This window comes from Lepisma saccharinum, chromosome 28 (assembly GCF_977018435.1).
Source record: "Lepisma saccharinum chromosome 28, izLepSacc3.1, whole genome shotgun sequence".
Lineage (NCBI taxonomy): Eukaryota > Metazoa > Arthropoda > Insecta > Zygentoma > Lepismatidae > Lepisma > Lepisma saccharinum.
Window position 1 is genome coordinate 37,256,610 of NC_139256.1, and position 17,068 is coordinate 37,273,677.

Here is a 17,068-nt window from a genome sequence, read left to right on the forward strand (position 1 = left end):
CGATGTGCTTTGAGCGCGAACAACTTTTGTTGGATTGGGTTCATCTTGAAACACCCATACAGTCGACTGCTGTTTACGTTCCGGCTCATATGCATATATCCATGATTCTTCACCTGTTACAATCTTATATACGTCTTTTGAAGCACCACGATTGTATTTATTGAGCATTTGTTTGCACCAATTGACGCGAGCGTCTTTTTGAGTTTTTGTCAAATTGTGTGGGATCCAACGAGATCATACCTTTCTCACAGCTAAATGATCATGTAATATTTTATATATGTTGGTGGAACTAATGCCTATGGTTGCCTCAATCTCACAGTATGTCACATGACGATCTTGCAGTATTAGGTTTTGCACAGCATCAATATTTCCTTGAACAACAACTGATTTTGGACGACCTTCGCGAATCTCGTCGGTGAGCGAATGGCGGCCACGATTAAATTCGTTATACCAGCGTTTCAGAGTGGCAAAGGATGGGGCTTCATCGCCAAATGTGGAAGTAAGTTGATCGATGCACTCTTGTCTTGATAATCCACGTCGAAAATCGTAAAAAATCATCGCACGAAAATGTTCACGAGTTAATTCCATTTTAATGTGGTCGCGCAATCTCCAAGGCAACATAAACAATACAAATGAAGCTATTGACAAAACATTTGAAGTACATTATGGTCAATAATGCCAGACGATTCCGTGCAAACGTCAAATCGCGCCTAACTTCAATCAGTGTTGCCAAGGCTCAAAATATAAATAGTGACCCTCGTGTATGACCCATAGAAAGTATAGGCGAAATTCAGCCAATGGGTCATATATGACCCATGGTGCCGATTACAACATTCACGTGCTTTTAGGACCTTCATACTTGTATGTGAGGTTGTAAACGCTGACAGATGTTGAGATAGGACTTTGAAATGTCATGTGGAAGAAAACCCATCCCCCCTCCTTTCCCTAATATGCAAATTAGCTATTTTTAGCCAAAATGCAGGATTGTACATGTTGCCTCATATTTCAGCCTGTATGAGAACTAGGGACTTGAAACAAGTTTCACTTTGTTGCAAGGTCTACTCTTTGAAAACAATACCAAAGTTTGCACCCCTTTTCCAAAATAACGGGAGAAGAGGGGGCGAACGCCAGATTTTAGTTTTTTCATTGAAATTTGGGGACTTGGCCCCTCCCAACCCCGTTTTTCTCACTTGGGCTTTCTGAATTGTACACGGTCGCGTGCTTCGATGTTTTTGCTTTCAATCAAAAGTTATCCGAAGTAGATTGCTCAAATAGTCTTCGAGATATACTAATTTATTCTCTAATATGCAAATTAGCCGTTTTTGCCAAAATGCAGGATTATACGTATTGTTTCTTATTTCAGCCTGTATGAGAACTAGAGACTTGAAACAAATTTCATTTTGTTGCAAGGTCTACTCTGAAAACAATACAAAAGTTTGCAACCCTTTTCCAAAATAACGGGAGAAGAGGGGGCGAACGCCAGATTTTAGTTTTTTCATTGAAATTTGGGGACTTGGCCCCTCCCAACCCCGTTTTTCTCACTTGGGCTTTCTGAATTGTACACGGTCGCGTGCTCCGATGTTTTTGCTTTCAAACAAAAGTTATCCAAAGTAGACTGCACAAATAGTCTCAAAGATATACTAATTTATTCTCTAATATGCAAATTAGCTATTTTTGCCAAAATGCAGGATTGTACATATTGCATCATATTTCAGCCTGTATTAAAACTAGGGACTTGAAACAAGTTTCACTTTGTTGCAAGGTCTACTCTTTGAAAACAATACAAAAGTTTGCACCCCTTTCCAAAATAACGGGAGAAGATATTAGTTTTTTCATTGAAATTTGGGGACTTGGCCCCTCACAACCCCGTTTTTCTCACTGGGATTTCTGAATTGTACACGGTCGTATGGTCCGATGTTTTTGCTTTCAAACAAAAGTTTTCCGAAGTAGATTGCTCAAATAGTCTCAGAGATATAACGTTATTCTGAAATAAGTGTAAAAATTTAAAAATCGCGCGCAAAGGACGCAGCGAGAGAGGGGAGTCATTCCATGCCAACTCAACACAGATAAGTGCAATTTCCAACCTGACCATCTCCGATTTTCATGAAATTTGAGGAGTTCAAACTATGCATGGAACTTAGTAACTATGAAAATTTTTAGTCTCGTGCATCTTGTAATTGTTAAATTACTCAAAGTCAAGATTCCATTAAATTGTCCTTTTTGAGCCCGCTTAGCTGTACTAAATGTGCTGCAATTCCACCCCTATTTCGCCTAAAAAGACCAAATAAAGCTTATTGTACAGGGAATTGATCAAGCTTTCCAGTCATATATAACACGCCTACCTTTGGATAAAAATATAATTTTGTCACGTGACTTTGGCCTTTGACCTTAAATATCTCAAAACATGTCATCACCAAAAATCATGTAAAAAATATATTTGGTCCCTCATGCCCTACTCTACATGGCCGTATTTAGAGGGGGGGTTTCTAGGGTTCAAACCCCCCCGAAACATCTGACATGTTGGATTAATGGAAGTTCAGAAACCAAAATCTGTAACTGTTTTCAATTTTTTTTTTCGAATCATCATACTAATACAAGGAGACAATGTTGAAACGATAGAGCTAGAATTTTCATACATTTGGAATTCTGAAAGTTGAGTGAAACAGGATTTATTCTCGGAATTGCAGCCCACCCATGACCCCTCCATTTTCATTTATGCTGTCCTCTTTCCAGTTTAGTTCCTGCGTCACAAGGAATATACACTGAAAATTCCCTTATGATTGCCCCAAAATTCCCTTTCCAACTTTTAAATTCCCTGTCTGATAAAGTTGAAATTCCCCCTGATAGGAGTTCAAACCTAGGATCTCCAGTTTCGTAGCGCATTACGCGATAGAGGTTACAATCCATGCACCAGGCTTAAGTTTTTAAAGAGAGTAACTGGTTCCAAACTTTTCAAAATTCCAAAAATTAAGTTATAAGGTCAAACAACAAGAACTTTATGACTAAAATTTCTATCTAAATTTTAGAGCTTTTTCTTGAAGGTATCTTAAAATTTGATAACAAAGTATAATAATTGTACATTTCAGTACACACTGTACGAAACGTAAAAAAAGGAAAACAAAAACAAAAAAAACTTGTGCTCGATATTCACTCATCTGCTGAATTGAGTAAGCCCCCTTAAGGATATAATAATAATAATAATAATAATAATATTATTATGGAATATTATGGAATAAAATTTTAATTATTATTGTATAATTATTGTTATTATTTCTATTATTCAAATTTCTGGCGACGCCCATGGGAACAATTATGAATGACCCCCCCCCGAAAATTTTTCTTGCCTACGGCCATGCTACTCTAAAACATATCAAAATATGATTCTGGGACTGCAATGTGATCAGAACGTACAAAATAATATGTGTAACTATGTGACTGATAAAAGCCTCATTACATGAACTATGACTAGTCAAATTTCCCTTAACACCCCCCCTACAAAATGTAAAGTAGTTATCCTGGGTATAATTGGTCATGAAAGAAATAAGTTAGGCACAGGGAGATCCCTAGCCGTGTGTGTCAAGCGCAGGTCAGGCATATTGTTGACCGCCATATTGAATTCAACGAAACATTTCAAAGGAAAGGAGGCAGTGGCGTGCCCAGGATTTTCAAAAGGGAGGGGTTATGTATTCTTTTTCTTGGTAATCAGCCCTCATTTTGGCATATTTTCCTACCTTTGACGTTCTTTTTTTTAGGATTGCTGGGCGAAAGGGGGATTATAACCCCCATCAACCCCCACTTGGGCACACCACTGAAAGGAGGTGATGTGAAATATCAAATCAGGCTATAATTTCACGAGAAATGAAGTGACGAATGTTTTTTTTAACGTATCTTCAGCCAGCAAAAAGTTATACGCATATCTTTGACTTATGATATATGCACATTATAATGTTATAAATGTTCCTGTGAGCACACTCGTTGACGTCTCTCACACTCACATAGAACATTTGGCAATGTAGCAGGTGCAACATCATCGCAAGCAGCAATTATGCCTTCTCTCAGATAGTGCATGCACCATTCTCTTCAAATTTTTCTGAAGTTAAAAGTCCTCCTAAGATGTTAGATCTGGGGAATGTGCAGGCCTTTTAATAGATCCCCGTCTGCCCATCAATCTACCTAGAAATTTACCACAATTTCCACATAGTGTGGTCACACTCTGTCCTGTTTCAAAACTCTGGAAAAGTGATATATCCCGTAAGCAAGGATGAAAAACCTGTTCACTTAACAAATCCAAGAAGCCCTCACCATTTAAGGTTCCGTTGTTGAATATGGACCAACCATTCCCGTTCTCCATACACATTACCACATCATTAGCTTACCAGCAACCACCATTCGGCTGAGATCTGTCTACTGTAGGTTATCAAATCACAGGTATTGCCAGTTACCGGCTATCAGTACGACATTTATGCCTGCTAGACGTTATTACACCCCCCCCCCCCTTCGGTAAAGAAAACATTTCTTCGAGCTAGATATTTGTTCATTTCGTTCTTGTTTTGCAATCAGCACAGTGATTTAGCTACAAACACTCCTAGAAAGAACTACCACTCATGAGACAGTTACCACGAAAATCCAATGAATAGTGGTAGACCCTTGTCAATTCTTCATCTGTCTCCGTTTCTTTGCAATGAGCTGCGAAGGGGAAGAAGAAGAACCACACTTTTCTCGGGTCATTTTGATGTTTGTGTGGTGAGCACTGAGCAGACGACAGAACTCCGCTCCTTCGTGGAAGGGGAAACCCAGCTGTACGTACTATTGATGCCAACTTAGTATTTTGGAGCAAGGTTTGTCCAAATCACGAATCACACAAAGGAACTATATTTTCGTCTATTACCTAACTGGTCTGAGTTGTAGTTCAATCCAGTTGGCTCTGCAGTCTACCTCTAGTTCCCTCACAGAAATTATATTCCTATTTAGGCGTGATTTAGCTCTTTTCTGCCAATCCGATGTGACAACACTGGCTGCTCCGGTGGGTCTGAACGGCAACAGGGCCCCTTAACAGGTATATGAATAACCCCATAAAGTCCTTCCCCGCTCTTTCCTTGCATTGGCGCCCTCTTGTCCCTTGTTGCCTCTTCAGGGTAGCGGAACGGCCTCCCTCTTCGCTTCTGTCGGCTGCAGAAAAAATGTCCTAGGCAATATCTACTCGACTTGCTGTTACCTGCGGTAACACCGGCTAACAGTTGGGCTGAAAAGTTCGTAGGCTGACTCATAGATGGCGTTACTAGAATTAAATCCATGTGATTTTTACTTAGTACTAACCTTCAAAAGATACGTGTATAAATTTCACAGCTGCCGGATAATTAGTTCGTGAGATATAGCATTGTGAGTGAAGCAGCTTTTGTTATTGTGAAAAAATGGATAAAAAATAATTTCGTGTGTTAATAAAGCATTTCTTTTTGGCGAAAAAAAATACTGTTGAAGCCAAGGCTTGGCTTGATAAACATTATTCGGACTCTGCACCAGGAAAATCAACCGTTGAGAAGTGGTTTGCTAAATTTAAACGAGACGAAATGAGCATCGAAGACGATGCACGCAGTGGACGCCCCAAAGAGGCTGTTACCGACGAAAACATCAAAAAAGTCCACAAAATAATTTTAATTGATCGTAAAGTGAAGTTGATCGAGATAGCTGAGACTTTAAAAATATCAAAGGAACGTGTTGGACATATTGTGCATGAATATTTGAACATGCGAAAGCTGTGTGCAAAATGGGTGCCGCGCGTGCTCACAATCGATCAAAAGCAACAACGTTTTGATGATTCGGAGCAATGTTTAGCGATATTCAACCGTAATAAAATTGCTTCTCCATCCACCATATTCTCCAGATCTGGCCCCCAGTGACTTTTTCCTGTTTGCAGACCTTAAAAGAATGCTCGCTGGAAAGAAATTTAGCACTGATGAAGAGGTAATCGCCGAAACTGGGGCCTATTTTGAGGCTAAAGAGAAATCGTACTATAAAAATCGCATCGAAAAATTGTATGACCGCTATAATCGTTGTATCGCCCTCAAAGGCAACTATATTGAATAATAAAATCGAATTTTGTCAAAAAAAATATTTTTTACTATGTTAGCCTACGAACTTTTCAGCCCAACTGTTACATGCACGCCACGCCTCTGGGTATTGCATATTATTTTTATTAACTTCACCGTGAACATAAAAATTAGGCTTGTCACTGAAGAAGGTGAATGTCGCTGATTAAAATCATATGCAATGGTGCGTACCTAGGTATACTTCTTTCTCTCCCGAGATGTCAGCGTGATCTCGATGAGTTCCTTACACGTTAGGAGCATTTTCATGCTTTGTTTTTAACACCTCGAAAAGGAGAAAATGGTTAAAAGCAACAGTAATAACTTTTTGCCGGTTAAATATATGTTGGAAAAATCTTCGTCACTTGATTTCTCGTGAAATTCTAGCCTGATTTGATATATCACATCAACCCCTTTACTTTGAAATTTTTCGTTGAATTCAATAAGGCGGTCAACAATATGCCTGACCTGCGCTTGACACACACGGCTAGGGATCTCCCTGTGCCTAACTTATTTCTTTCATGACCAATTATACCCAGGATAACTACTTTACATTTTGTAGGGGGGGTGTTAAGGGAAATTTGACTCGTCATAGTTCATGTAATGAGGCTTTTATCAGTCACATAGTTACACATATTATTTTGTATGTTCTGATCACATTGCAGTCCCAGAATCATATTTTTATATTTTTTAGAGTATGGCATAAGGGACCAAATATATTTTTTTCATGATTTTTGGTGATGACATGTTTTGAGATATTCAAGGTCAAAGGCCAAGGTCACGTGACAAAATTATATTTTTATCCAAAGGTAGTATATCACTGGAAAACTTGTTCAATTCCCTGTACAATAAACTTTATTTGAGCTTCCTAGGCGAAACAGGGGCGGAGTTACAGCACATTTAGTACAGCTAAGCGGGCTCAAAAAGGACAATTTATGCGAACTTTGACCTTGAATAATTTAACAATTACAAGACGCACGAGACTAAAAATTTTCATAGTTACTAAGTTTCATGCACAGTTTCAACTCCCCAAATTTCATAGAAATCGGTGATGGTCAGGTTTGGGACTGTGTTGATTTCGCATGGAATGACTCAGGGGTTACTTTCAAAAACCAGCTCGACTGTTTAAAGGTTAAGCCATATAGTCATAAGAGATGAGATATGGGTGTCGCACACAATTCCTGAATTGAAGGAGCAGTTACAGAGTGAAAACATGCTTCATTGTAGAGTGCTACATCGAGGCTTTTTTGCTTGAACGTCTAATAGTTCGCATGGATGACGCTAGATGGTGTACGGAATCGACTATTTATTCGCTCGAGCGAGGACTACTATTTTGCCGTAAACCTTCATCCAAAGGATCCGGGAAAATGCCAATCTTTGCCTTCGTGGGGGGTTATTTCTGAGTAAACAAAAAATGATCGATCAGACAATTATTGATGGCGGGGAAAGAACTTCCAGTTTGGCGAATTTTCCAATGTAAACAAGTGGAATACAGATCGTCACCGACCTTATTTTCTTATAAAAGATCGGAAACAAAATGAATCACTTGAAATTTTTGAGTGATGTACAGAAACAAAGGTACATAGAAAAGATTGGCAATTTCCCGGATCGTTTGGATGCAGATATAAGGGACAATACTAATATTTTCCAAGGCAATGTTGATCTTCTACCATCAGTTTCGTTTTTGAAAATACTTCTCCAGGTTGAAATGAAGCTTACATTAATTATAAACATTAAAATGCTTCTATCACAACAGTAAAAGAAATAATAATAATTACTACGATTAAAATTACTCTTATACAATAATAATACCTAATTAAATACATTTTATTCGAATTTAATTATTATTGTTGTTGTTTATTATTATCATGCTATTCGATCCACAAGCCGAGTACACAACTATTTTCCATTAATACTTTTACATTTCATAGTTACTGTACTGAAATACACAGTTGTATTTTGTTATTAACTTTTGCAAGTGTCGTTCAAGAAAGAACTTTAGAAGTTCGTGAAAATACTCACAAAGTTTATATTGTGTGACCTCATCTAAAATTATAATTTTTCGAATTCTGAAAACTGTGGAACCATTCATTCTTTGAATTAAATGGTAGAATATGAAAAAATATCCTGGTTCCTGTATTTTTCACTCATTTTTTCGATCTAATGCATGTTTTACATTGAGTAATCTGTTCGAATACTAACCAAGTTAACTTTATTTCTGTTATTAACAATAAGAATAAGAAACTTACTGCTTTTTTGCAACTTAAAATGAAGGATGCCAATTTCCAGGGGAGGGGGGGGGGGTGTCGACTGACCTACCGACGACCATGGAGAGAGTGCTTATCAACAACCAAAAGGCAAATGCGTTATAATATTATAAATACTTCCAACTTTTAAATATAATCAACAATGTGCGTTAGAGAATTATAATTTTCGAAACAAGTAAAATATTTTAATTTGATTTGATGAAGTGCCGACTGCAGAACCTACTCCCTCGTGTTTGTGTCCAATATTTTCGCTTTACTGCCTAAATCCACTGATCTTTCAATATCGGGTCTGCATAGATACCTGAGAACAATTGTTTGTTCCCTATCTCATATTGAAACCAAAAGCCACACAAATATTGTCGCCTTTTCCGAAGACACTGTCTTTACACCATTGAATTCATTGTTATTATTTTCAAAACCGGAAGTGCAGTCCCCGCCACCGCCAAGGAAGTACAGAAATGTAAACATCTGGTGTATAGCGCCCTTAAGAAAATAAGCTCGGTGACGATCTGTATTCCACTTGTTTATATTGGAAAATTGCCCAAACCGGAAGTTCTTTCCCCGCCATCTATAATCGAATTGTCAAAGTGCACTTGAGCTGTTGATAGATATTGCAATAATTCTAGCCACAGAAGTGTTAATTCGATCACAAGTCTTATGTTGCAAGTAGGGGTGTGCGGGACAGAATTTTTTGGGTCGGGAGGGAAAATTTTTAAAATCCCGACATTCGGGACGGGAAATGTTCAAAATTTCCCGAAGGTCTGGAAATCTCGAATTCTACACGTGATTTTCACTTTAAGTGATTATTTTTGCATTTCTGGTACAAAAAATAACAATTTTCGATAAGTTCCAGCATAGAATGGTTCCAGACATTTACAATGCAGAAAATGTGTAGAATTAACGACTTTTTAAAATGACCATTCAGTATTTCCCGACTGCTCGGGATCCCGAAAAGTCGAGCATTCATTTCCCGAAGTCGGGATCGGGACGGGAAATTTTTTCCCGATCGCGGTCCCAACTTTTCGGGATCCCGCAAACCACTAGTTTTAAGATTTAAATAAGGAATCAATTAATTATAAATAATAGGTATAATCCGTCAAAATATTATGTGGGCCTTTCTAGCACTGACAAAATTCATAAGAGAAATATGCACGGAGTCAAGACAAGAACATATTTCTATTGAATAATTCGTATTTTTCTAAATACTTACTAATACTCCTTGAATTTGTTAGGGTGCGCAGAGGAATTTTGGACAGGGCGGTTGCCCACCCTTGTCCACCCGTCGTGCCGGGTCCCTGGTTGGCAGTGGTTGGATAAATAATCACCGTTAAAATTCAGTGTGCTTCTAAATAATATGCATAATTTCATTGACATAATACTTGCTGTGAAACCCTATGATTTTTATCCCAACTCAATTTATTCAATCCTGAACAAAAGGTTTTATTATATTTCACACTATTGCGAGTTTGGACATTTTTCAAGAGATGGACGCAGATCGCAGATGGCGTAGTGATCACGTGACCCAAGATGGAAGCCATGGTAGGAAATCGCATCGTAGAGATCGCGCGATTTAGATTCTTGTGTTTATTGCTGTGATTTACATTGCATTGGTTGTGTTTTGTGTCCAGTTAGTTTTCAGAGGACATTGTATGCGAATGACAGTGTGTTTTCATTTCGTATGTTATTCATGAAATAACAGTATAACTGAAATGTGCAGTGCTGCATTCGAGAATGGGAGAACAGACGACACAGCAACAAACAAGGGTTCTCTTAGTAGATGGACAAACAGTTATTTTACAAGGAGATGCTGGAGATAATGCTATTCATGAAATAAATGCTGATATATTGCAACAAGCTTTGCAGGAAGTATCTGCTCAGACAGAATCGGGAACAGAAGAAGGCGGTGGTTTCAACAGTGTTCAGCACGAGACACCAAGCGCATCAGGCAACAATAGTTTGGTAGCAATATTACAAGGAGCGCAAGGAGAAACTCATACTGTACAGTTAACAGCCGAACAAGCCGAAGCACTAGGTCTTCATTTCGTGGTTGGTGACGAAATCAAGGACGATGTTCAAGGAACAGAAATTGAAAATAAAGAGAATATCAAAGAGACTGATCAATCCTTATCATTGGACAGTAATAATGTAAACAAAGTTTTGTTGGTGCAGCAAAATGACACTGCAAGTACGTCATCAGATTCTATCATGCCCCCAGCTACACACGTTGAACATTCGGAAAGTGTATTACATAGTACATCAGAAACGTTTCCTTCAAATGTTACTCAAATAATGGGTGGGCCCAGTGAGGAAAACCAACCAATTACAGCTCACTATTCTGATGGCACGGTGGCGTATACAGTTAAGATTACTAATTCATTGCAAAATAATGAAAGCATCAATAAAGTGCCAGTGGTTAGCTGCAGTAATGTGCAGGAACAGTATTCTCAAATTCAATCACAGGAAGCCTCTATAAAACCTAATGTCCAGTTAGGTACATCAGCATCAACTGTCCACAATGTAAACAGTTCTTCACTAGCCTCACAGTCTTTCACAACTTCTCAAGAAGATAACTCTGTTGATAAACAGAAAGTGTCCTTTATCGTTGTACCTGGGAGAAGTACAAATCAACTTGCCACTGTAGGTTCCCTGACATCAGGAAGTAGTATTAATAGTGAAAGTTCCGAAACTAATGTGCCAGTAGCGTCAAGTGTACAATGTAGGCAAGATAGTGGCAACTCATTTACTTTATCACTTGACAAGCAGATGGATATAAATTTAACTCCAAGGAACATTGCTGTCAAGACTGTAACTTCAGTGCCTGCGACAGTGAGTGCTTCATCGTCAACATGTACTAGTGCAGCAAGTAGCAGTAACACACCTGTGTCAACAACAAATTTATTAACATCGGTATTATCAAGTACCCCAACAGACTCTGGCATGATAAGGCTTGTATCTGGTAAGGATAGTCAGTTCATCGCTATTAACAAAACTGCCAATTTGACCGCTGGTGCCAGTGGGAGTAAACAGATAGGAGTAAAGTTGCTTCCAGTACGTGAAGGAACAAACATTGGTGCTAACACACCATTGAAGTTGCCCATTCCAAATTTTAATAGTGAAAAACCTTTAGGTTCTAGTGAAAACCCAATCCAATTAGTTCAGCAAGGACATACTTTTCACAGTATGCAACCTCTGAATCAGGAACAGCTGAAGCAAATTGCAACTGTGTTGCAGCAAAGACAGTTTGATGCGTCTGCTGCAGCAGCAAACTCGAAGAAAATTGTGTATGATGCTGAAACTAATACTCGAATAATATACCGAGTTGTTTACCCAGAAGATTTTGATCTCCATGAGCCCAAGTCTCCAGCTGAAACTTCGACTGCTCCTAGGGGACGTGGGCGTCGAGGAAGGCCTCCCAAGTCAGCTATGCGTGGTCCGGGAAGGAGAATTAGCGGATCTGAAATGGAAGGCCAAGATGACAGGGCCACACCAGATGTATCAAAGGTAATTATAAATAAATGTGTGTGTTAGTTTAATGTTCTTTGCTCATTACTAGGACTTGGAAGTTGATAAAGATCATATTTTTGAAGACATTGTTAAACCTGATATAGATCGACCACAAGGAAAAAAAACCTTGGGACGAAAAGTCCCCACGCAGCTTTCCCTTCTTCCCTCCACCTCGGGCCATAAGGAAGCATGGTCCACTCTCCCCCTCCCCTACTCGCGGGGGTACGGTGCACAGGATTCGCGGGTCTGCACAGGTTGTTTTGCTCGTGGTTCCACTATAGTAGTCTGTTTCCCTTAAGAGCCCGTATCAGCGTCACTCGAAAAAAGCACCGGACAGATGTCAAATTTTCTTCCTAGTCTTACCAATATTGATTCCATTTCCCCCTTCGAACGCAAATCCATTGCATGGGAGACCTTTTGAGACTTTACTGGTGGGAGGGTTGCTCTGTCGAAAGAAACAGAAGACAAGGTTCCCTGTCCGCTACTCACCCCCACCCCCACCCTGCCTGGAAGGTCAGACTGGGACCATAACAGAACTTTCTTTTGAGCCCGCACGTTTATAACTCCGAGAGGGTTTCTGTGACAAGACAACACTTTTTCCGAGTGTCTGAAAGAAGAAAAACACACATTGACGAACATCGCAATACAACTTACATGTAATAGAGCCAAGGACTATTTAGGGGAGGCGGGGTCCAGGAAGTCCGACTCTTCCACGAGAGACTTACGAAGTACTAAAATTAAATAATGTAAATATGCTTGTTTTGTTTAGCATCTGTCGTATAATCGAGAGAGGTGTATTTCCGTCAAACTTATTGTAAGGGAAGGATTACATTGTGGTCATACAACTTTGGATGACTGTATCAAAGAAGATTTAAGCACACCACTACCTAAGTAATATGCTTAAATATTAAATTAAGAGCTTTACTTTTCGTCAAATGGATCTAACATCCTTTTTCGTTATTCAATAAATATTCAATTCCTTATCTGTTTCACAATCACCTTGCCAGGTCAGTTGTTTTTATACAAATTGAAGCGATCTTAACTATTCATGAGCTAGATAATGAATACGTGCTGTTATATTCCCATTCTTATGCCGTCTTTTCCCATTCATGTGATAACAATATTAATTAATATTTTAATATTATTAATTTAATATTACTGTTATTTTAACTTGTTTTTATTATTAGAAGAAGGTACCAACATCATAGGCATGCGCAGACCCTCTGATAAGGGGGGGGGGGGGCAAAAACCTTGAAAATTAAGTCAGATCGGGAAAGAAAAAACTCATTTTATCTCACTGTTTTATTTTTTTGCATTGATGTGATATATATATATGTGTGTGTTTGTGTGTATTCGTGCGCGCGAGTGTATATTATATATACAGTATATATATGTACCTAGGTATTAACATATTATTTAAATACATTACGTAATCTATTCATCCGTCCCTTAACAAACCAACAGCAAAAAATATATAAATTGTCTCTGAAATGTGAGCGCTCGTTTTCCTCCAAACCAACCAAACTGTTATAGCAGCAACTGGCAAACTGCGAGCGAAGCGTGCAAGAAAATTTTTCGATCCAAATTTTTGAAAGTTGAAAACAGTATTGATTTAATAGGGCACAAAACATTTCATGGGATGCCATGGTATTCTCTTTTACAATTTTTCTCAATCAGATTGTTAGGCTCCAAGGACCAACTCCCGCTACTTCCTAGGTACGGTTCGGAAGTTGACAAGACTGCAAGAAAAGCAGGTACCGCGAGCGAAGCGAGAAAGAAAATTTTAAGAAATGTATTTTTATTTGTATAAAATTTAAAGTCGAGGGGACAATTGCCCCTCTGTGTCCCCTGCAGGCGATCCTGGCCGTCTGTAAGAAATAATGCAAATGGACGTGAAAACTAATTCCGTCTTGAGTATCCTTTTGTCCTGCTACTAGTAGATTCTGCTAGTCTTGCTTTCTTTTACTTCAATGTATTGATTTCCGTCCAAGGTTGGAAAAAGGCAAAAAGGGCAATGCCCCCCTGTCTTCTTGTGGTTGCGCCATTTCCTTTTAGAGTATAATATTGTCTTATTGTACAGTAGATGCATTTCGATAAAACTTTCATAAAAGGTCATTACAATCCTCAGTACATTTTCTACTTGAGGAAGATGTTACCTTATTACGATGTGTTCTAAAATAGTGAAAGGGCAGGGCAACTGCTTATCTGTCTGGATCAACAACGGCCACTGATCATTTGATACTAAGAAATTGTTAAATCATGAGTCGCCAAACTTGTCACGATATTGACATGATATTTTGCTGCCTACCTGGTAGGTGGATTTATTCAGTGGCTGTGAGATTGTTATTTGGTTATATAGGTTATATATAGAGTTAAATGTGTACAATCATTATCCTCTACAAATGGTGTTTCCAATTTCCGGAATAGGTGTGAAAAATGAATTTTTGAAAGTTGGAGGACGTTCAACATCTCAAGAACCGTCAAGTTTATTTTCCGGTTTGTAGTGATTGATTGATTTAGTTTACTTTACATTGCTTTTCTGTCACTTTTGGCTTATTGCGAAGATGGGGGATGAGTGATGATATGATGAAATTGATGAAGGGACACCCAACCCAAGCTGGGATTTGAACCCAGGACGTCTGGCGTCGTAGCGCGATGTGCTAACCACTCCGCCACGGGGGCAGCTTTTCTGATTGTAGTTTCTCATTCGAGTATTTGCAATGAACATAATTGTCAGCGATGTTTTCTCAATCCTTTCATCGTTACATCGTTATTGAAAACATCCGAGAGGCAAAAATACGACATTAAGGAATTAACAGACTACAGAAACTACCTAACTCTTAAATATTAAGAATTAGAAAGATTATAAGTGAACCTCCCTGCCTCGGTTAGCGGTAATAATGATGCTTTGTAATCGAGGGGTCACGAGTTCGATCCACGGTTAGGCACATTTAATTAAGTATCTCGAATTCCACTATAGGCTGTAGGTTTTGTCCCGATTAGCCTTTGTGCAACTAAACATTGCAATTCAGTGCAAAAATCAGCAAGCTTGGGCAGTTTTATTCCTTGAAAGCCTAGGTCTACATGTTAATAAATTATTATTTATGACATTGGAAAATAATTTATGCCGAGTGGCCAATTACTATTGCATGGAGAAGAATCAGATGTGAAACACATATAAAACTATTGGTTGTTATTTTCACTACTAATCACTTCTGCCCAGTGCGAGAGCTGCAACTGTATCCATTGATTTATGTCAATGATATTGATAGTCAATGCTTTTTTCTCATAGTGTAGGTGAATTTGCACTGAAAATATGTTTGTTCTCTCAGTGTTACCTTCACAATAGAATTGGTAATATCCTCCAACTTATAAAAAATATTTTTTCACACTCGTTCCAAAAATAGTGACATGATTTACATAGGATAATAATTGTTAACATTTAGCTTCGTAGGCATCGTATTATCATCATCGTTTGACCCTCCAACAACCAAACAGCAATCCCACAGCCACTGAACATATCCACCTACCAGATAGGCAGCAGAGTATCTGGAATTTTTTTTGGCAAGTTTGGAGACTTGTGATGTAACAATCACTTAGTACGTATTAAATAATCAATGTCCGTTGTTGATCCATGCAGATCTGCAGCTGCTACCTCCAACCACGATTTTACGTACAACACGTTGTAATAATCTTGCGATCTTATAAAAGCAGGAAATGTACTTGATCATTGCAATGGCCTTGCCCTAAGGGAAGTTTTATAATGGAAAATATTACGTAAGATAGCTTCTACTTCTTTAATTTTCGATTGCAAGGTGTTTACCGTACTATAAAAATCTGGGGCTAAAGGGAACTTAGATCTGTTGTGGGGATTCATCCCCCCCCCCTAACCTCTTTGTAGCGCCGTCCCTGGCTCTTTGTATTTTGTCCAATGAGTACAAGCTAGCAAAATTGTGATTTTCAACAAGTTTGTAGATAATTCTGCAGCTGTTCATAAAAACAGACGTATTTCATTAGTTTGCTGCTGTGGTTCATTTTCCATTTTCAGCAAAAAAGTATTCACACTTTGCATACGCTGCGTAAATGAGGGGGTGAGGGAGAAGTTGCTTAATAGTCTCACTTAGAAATTTAGTGCAGAGGAATCTTATAACCCTTCTTAAACAACATTATGCTTTTATAGAAATAAAAGTAAATACTATTTTCAAACCGACGAAAGTTCCAAGTAACTACGTAAGGGAAGGGTAGTGTATTACTTCCTATGTTATTGGACTCTCCCACTAGCAAATTTCTTATTAACACCTCCACATATTTTATTCTTTAGTTGTATTATCTGTATGTGTCTGCAGAATAAATTGTCCATATATTGCACATGAATAAATTATGTGTAGTTTTGAATTTGCGGTACTAAACCACGTTTATACGTAAATTAGTCTTTGAACGACAGAGATGGAAAATAAAGTGCCAGCAGAGAACAATGGTGCCACTGAAGTTGAAATTCATCTAATAAAGTGATTTTATGTGCGTCGGGACACACACGACCGTGTTTTGTGCCCATCAATGTAATAAAAACAGTTAGATGGAATGAGGGTTTTATTTCGTAAGCTAACTTTTATCAAGGCCCTTGCTCCCCATAGTCGGAGGATCTGAGCACGCCTAAAATTCCTTAGGCCTATGCAGAAATAGTGTTACATTACATAGTGTTATTTGTCGTATATCCAGAAAGTTGATTGATTGATTGATTTGCTTCATTTTACTTCGCTTTTTGTGCCAAATGGCCAATTTGCGAAGATGGGGACGAGTGATGAATTGATGAAATTGATGAATGGACACTGACAGTCATCCGTGCCCAAGCCAGAATTCGAACCCAGGAGCCCTGGCGTCGTAGCGTGATGTTCTAACCACTCCCCCCACGGTGGCTGGACCCAGAAAGTTGAAAGTGAATGCAATTTTTATGGTGTGTTTTGTATGGTCATTATCAATAGCAAGTCTGTCATATTATTCCACTAAATAATGTCTTTGGAAAAGAAAAAATCAACATAATTAATGTATTTTATTTTACATAAGACCTATGCCTAAAAGTACTTTTGTATATGATGACACAGAACTATCTTATGTTGCGATTTATCCTTGGGTCTGACTGTAATATATGTAATTGGTGAAAAAATAACGCAGTAAAGTATTAAGTAAATATATTTTATCCCCCTACTTACAAAT

General features: G+C 38.4%; 1 protein-coding gene across 1 annotated transcript in view; it reads left to right on the top strand.

Moving 5' to 3' along the window:
* Window positions 1-9,879: 9,879 nt before the first annotated feature.
* LOC145980644 (uncharacterized) overlaps window positions 9,880-17,068 on the top strand; it is a 38,838-nt gene continuing 31,649 nt past the window's right edge. The window contains exon 1 of the mRNA XM_083113679.1: window positions 9,880-11,851. Coding sequence (XP_082969805.1) covers window positions 10,082-11,851 — 1,770 coding nt within the window. The 5' untranslated portion in view covers window positions 9,880-10,081. The remainder of the gene's footprint in view (window positions 11,852-17,068) is intronic.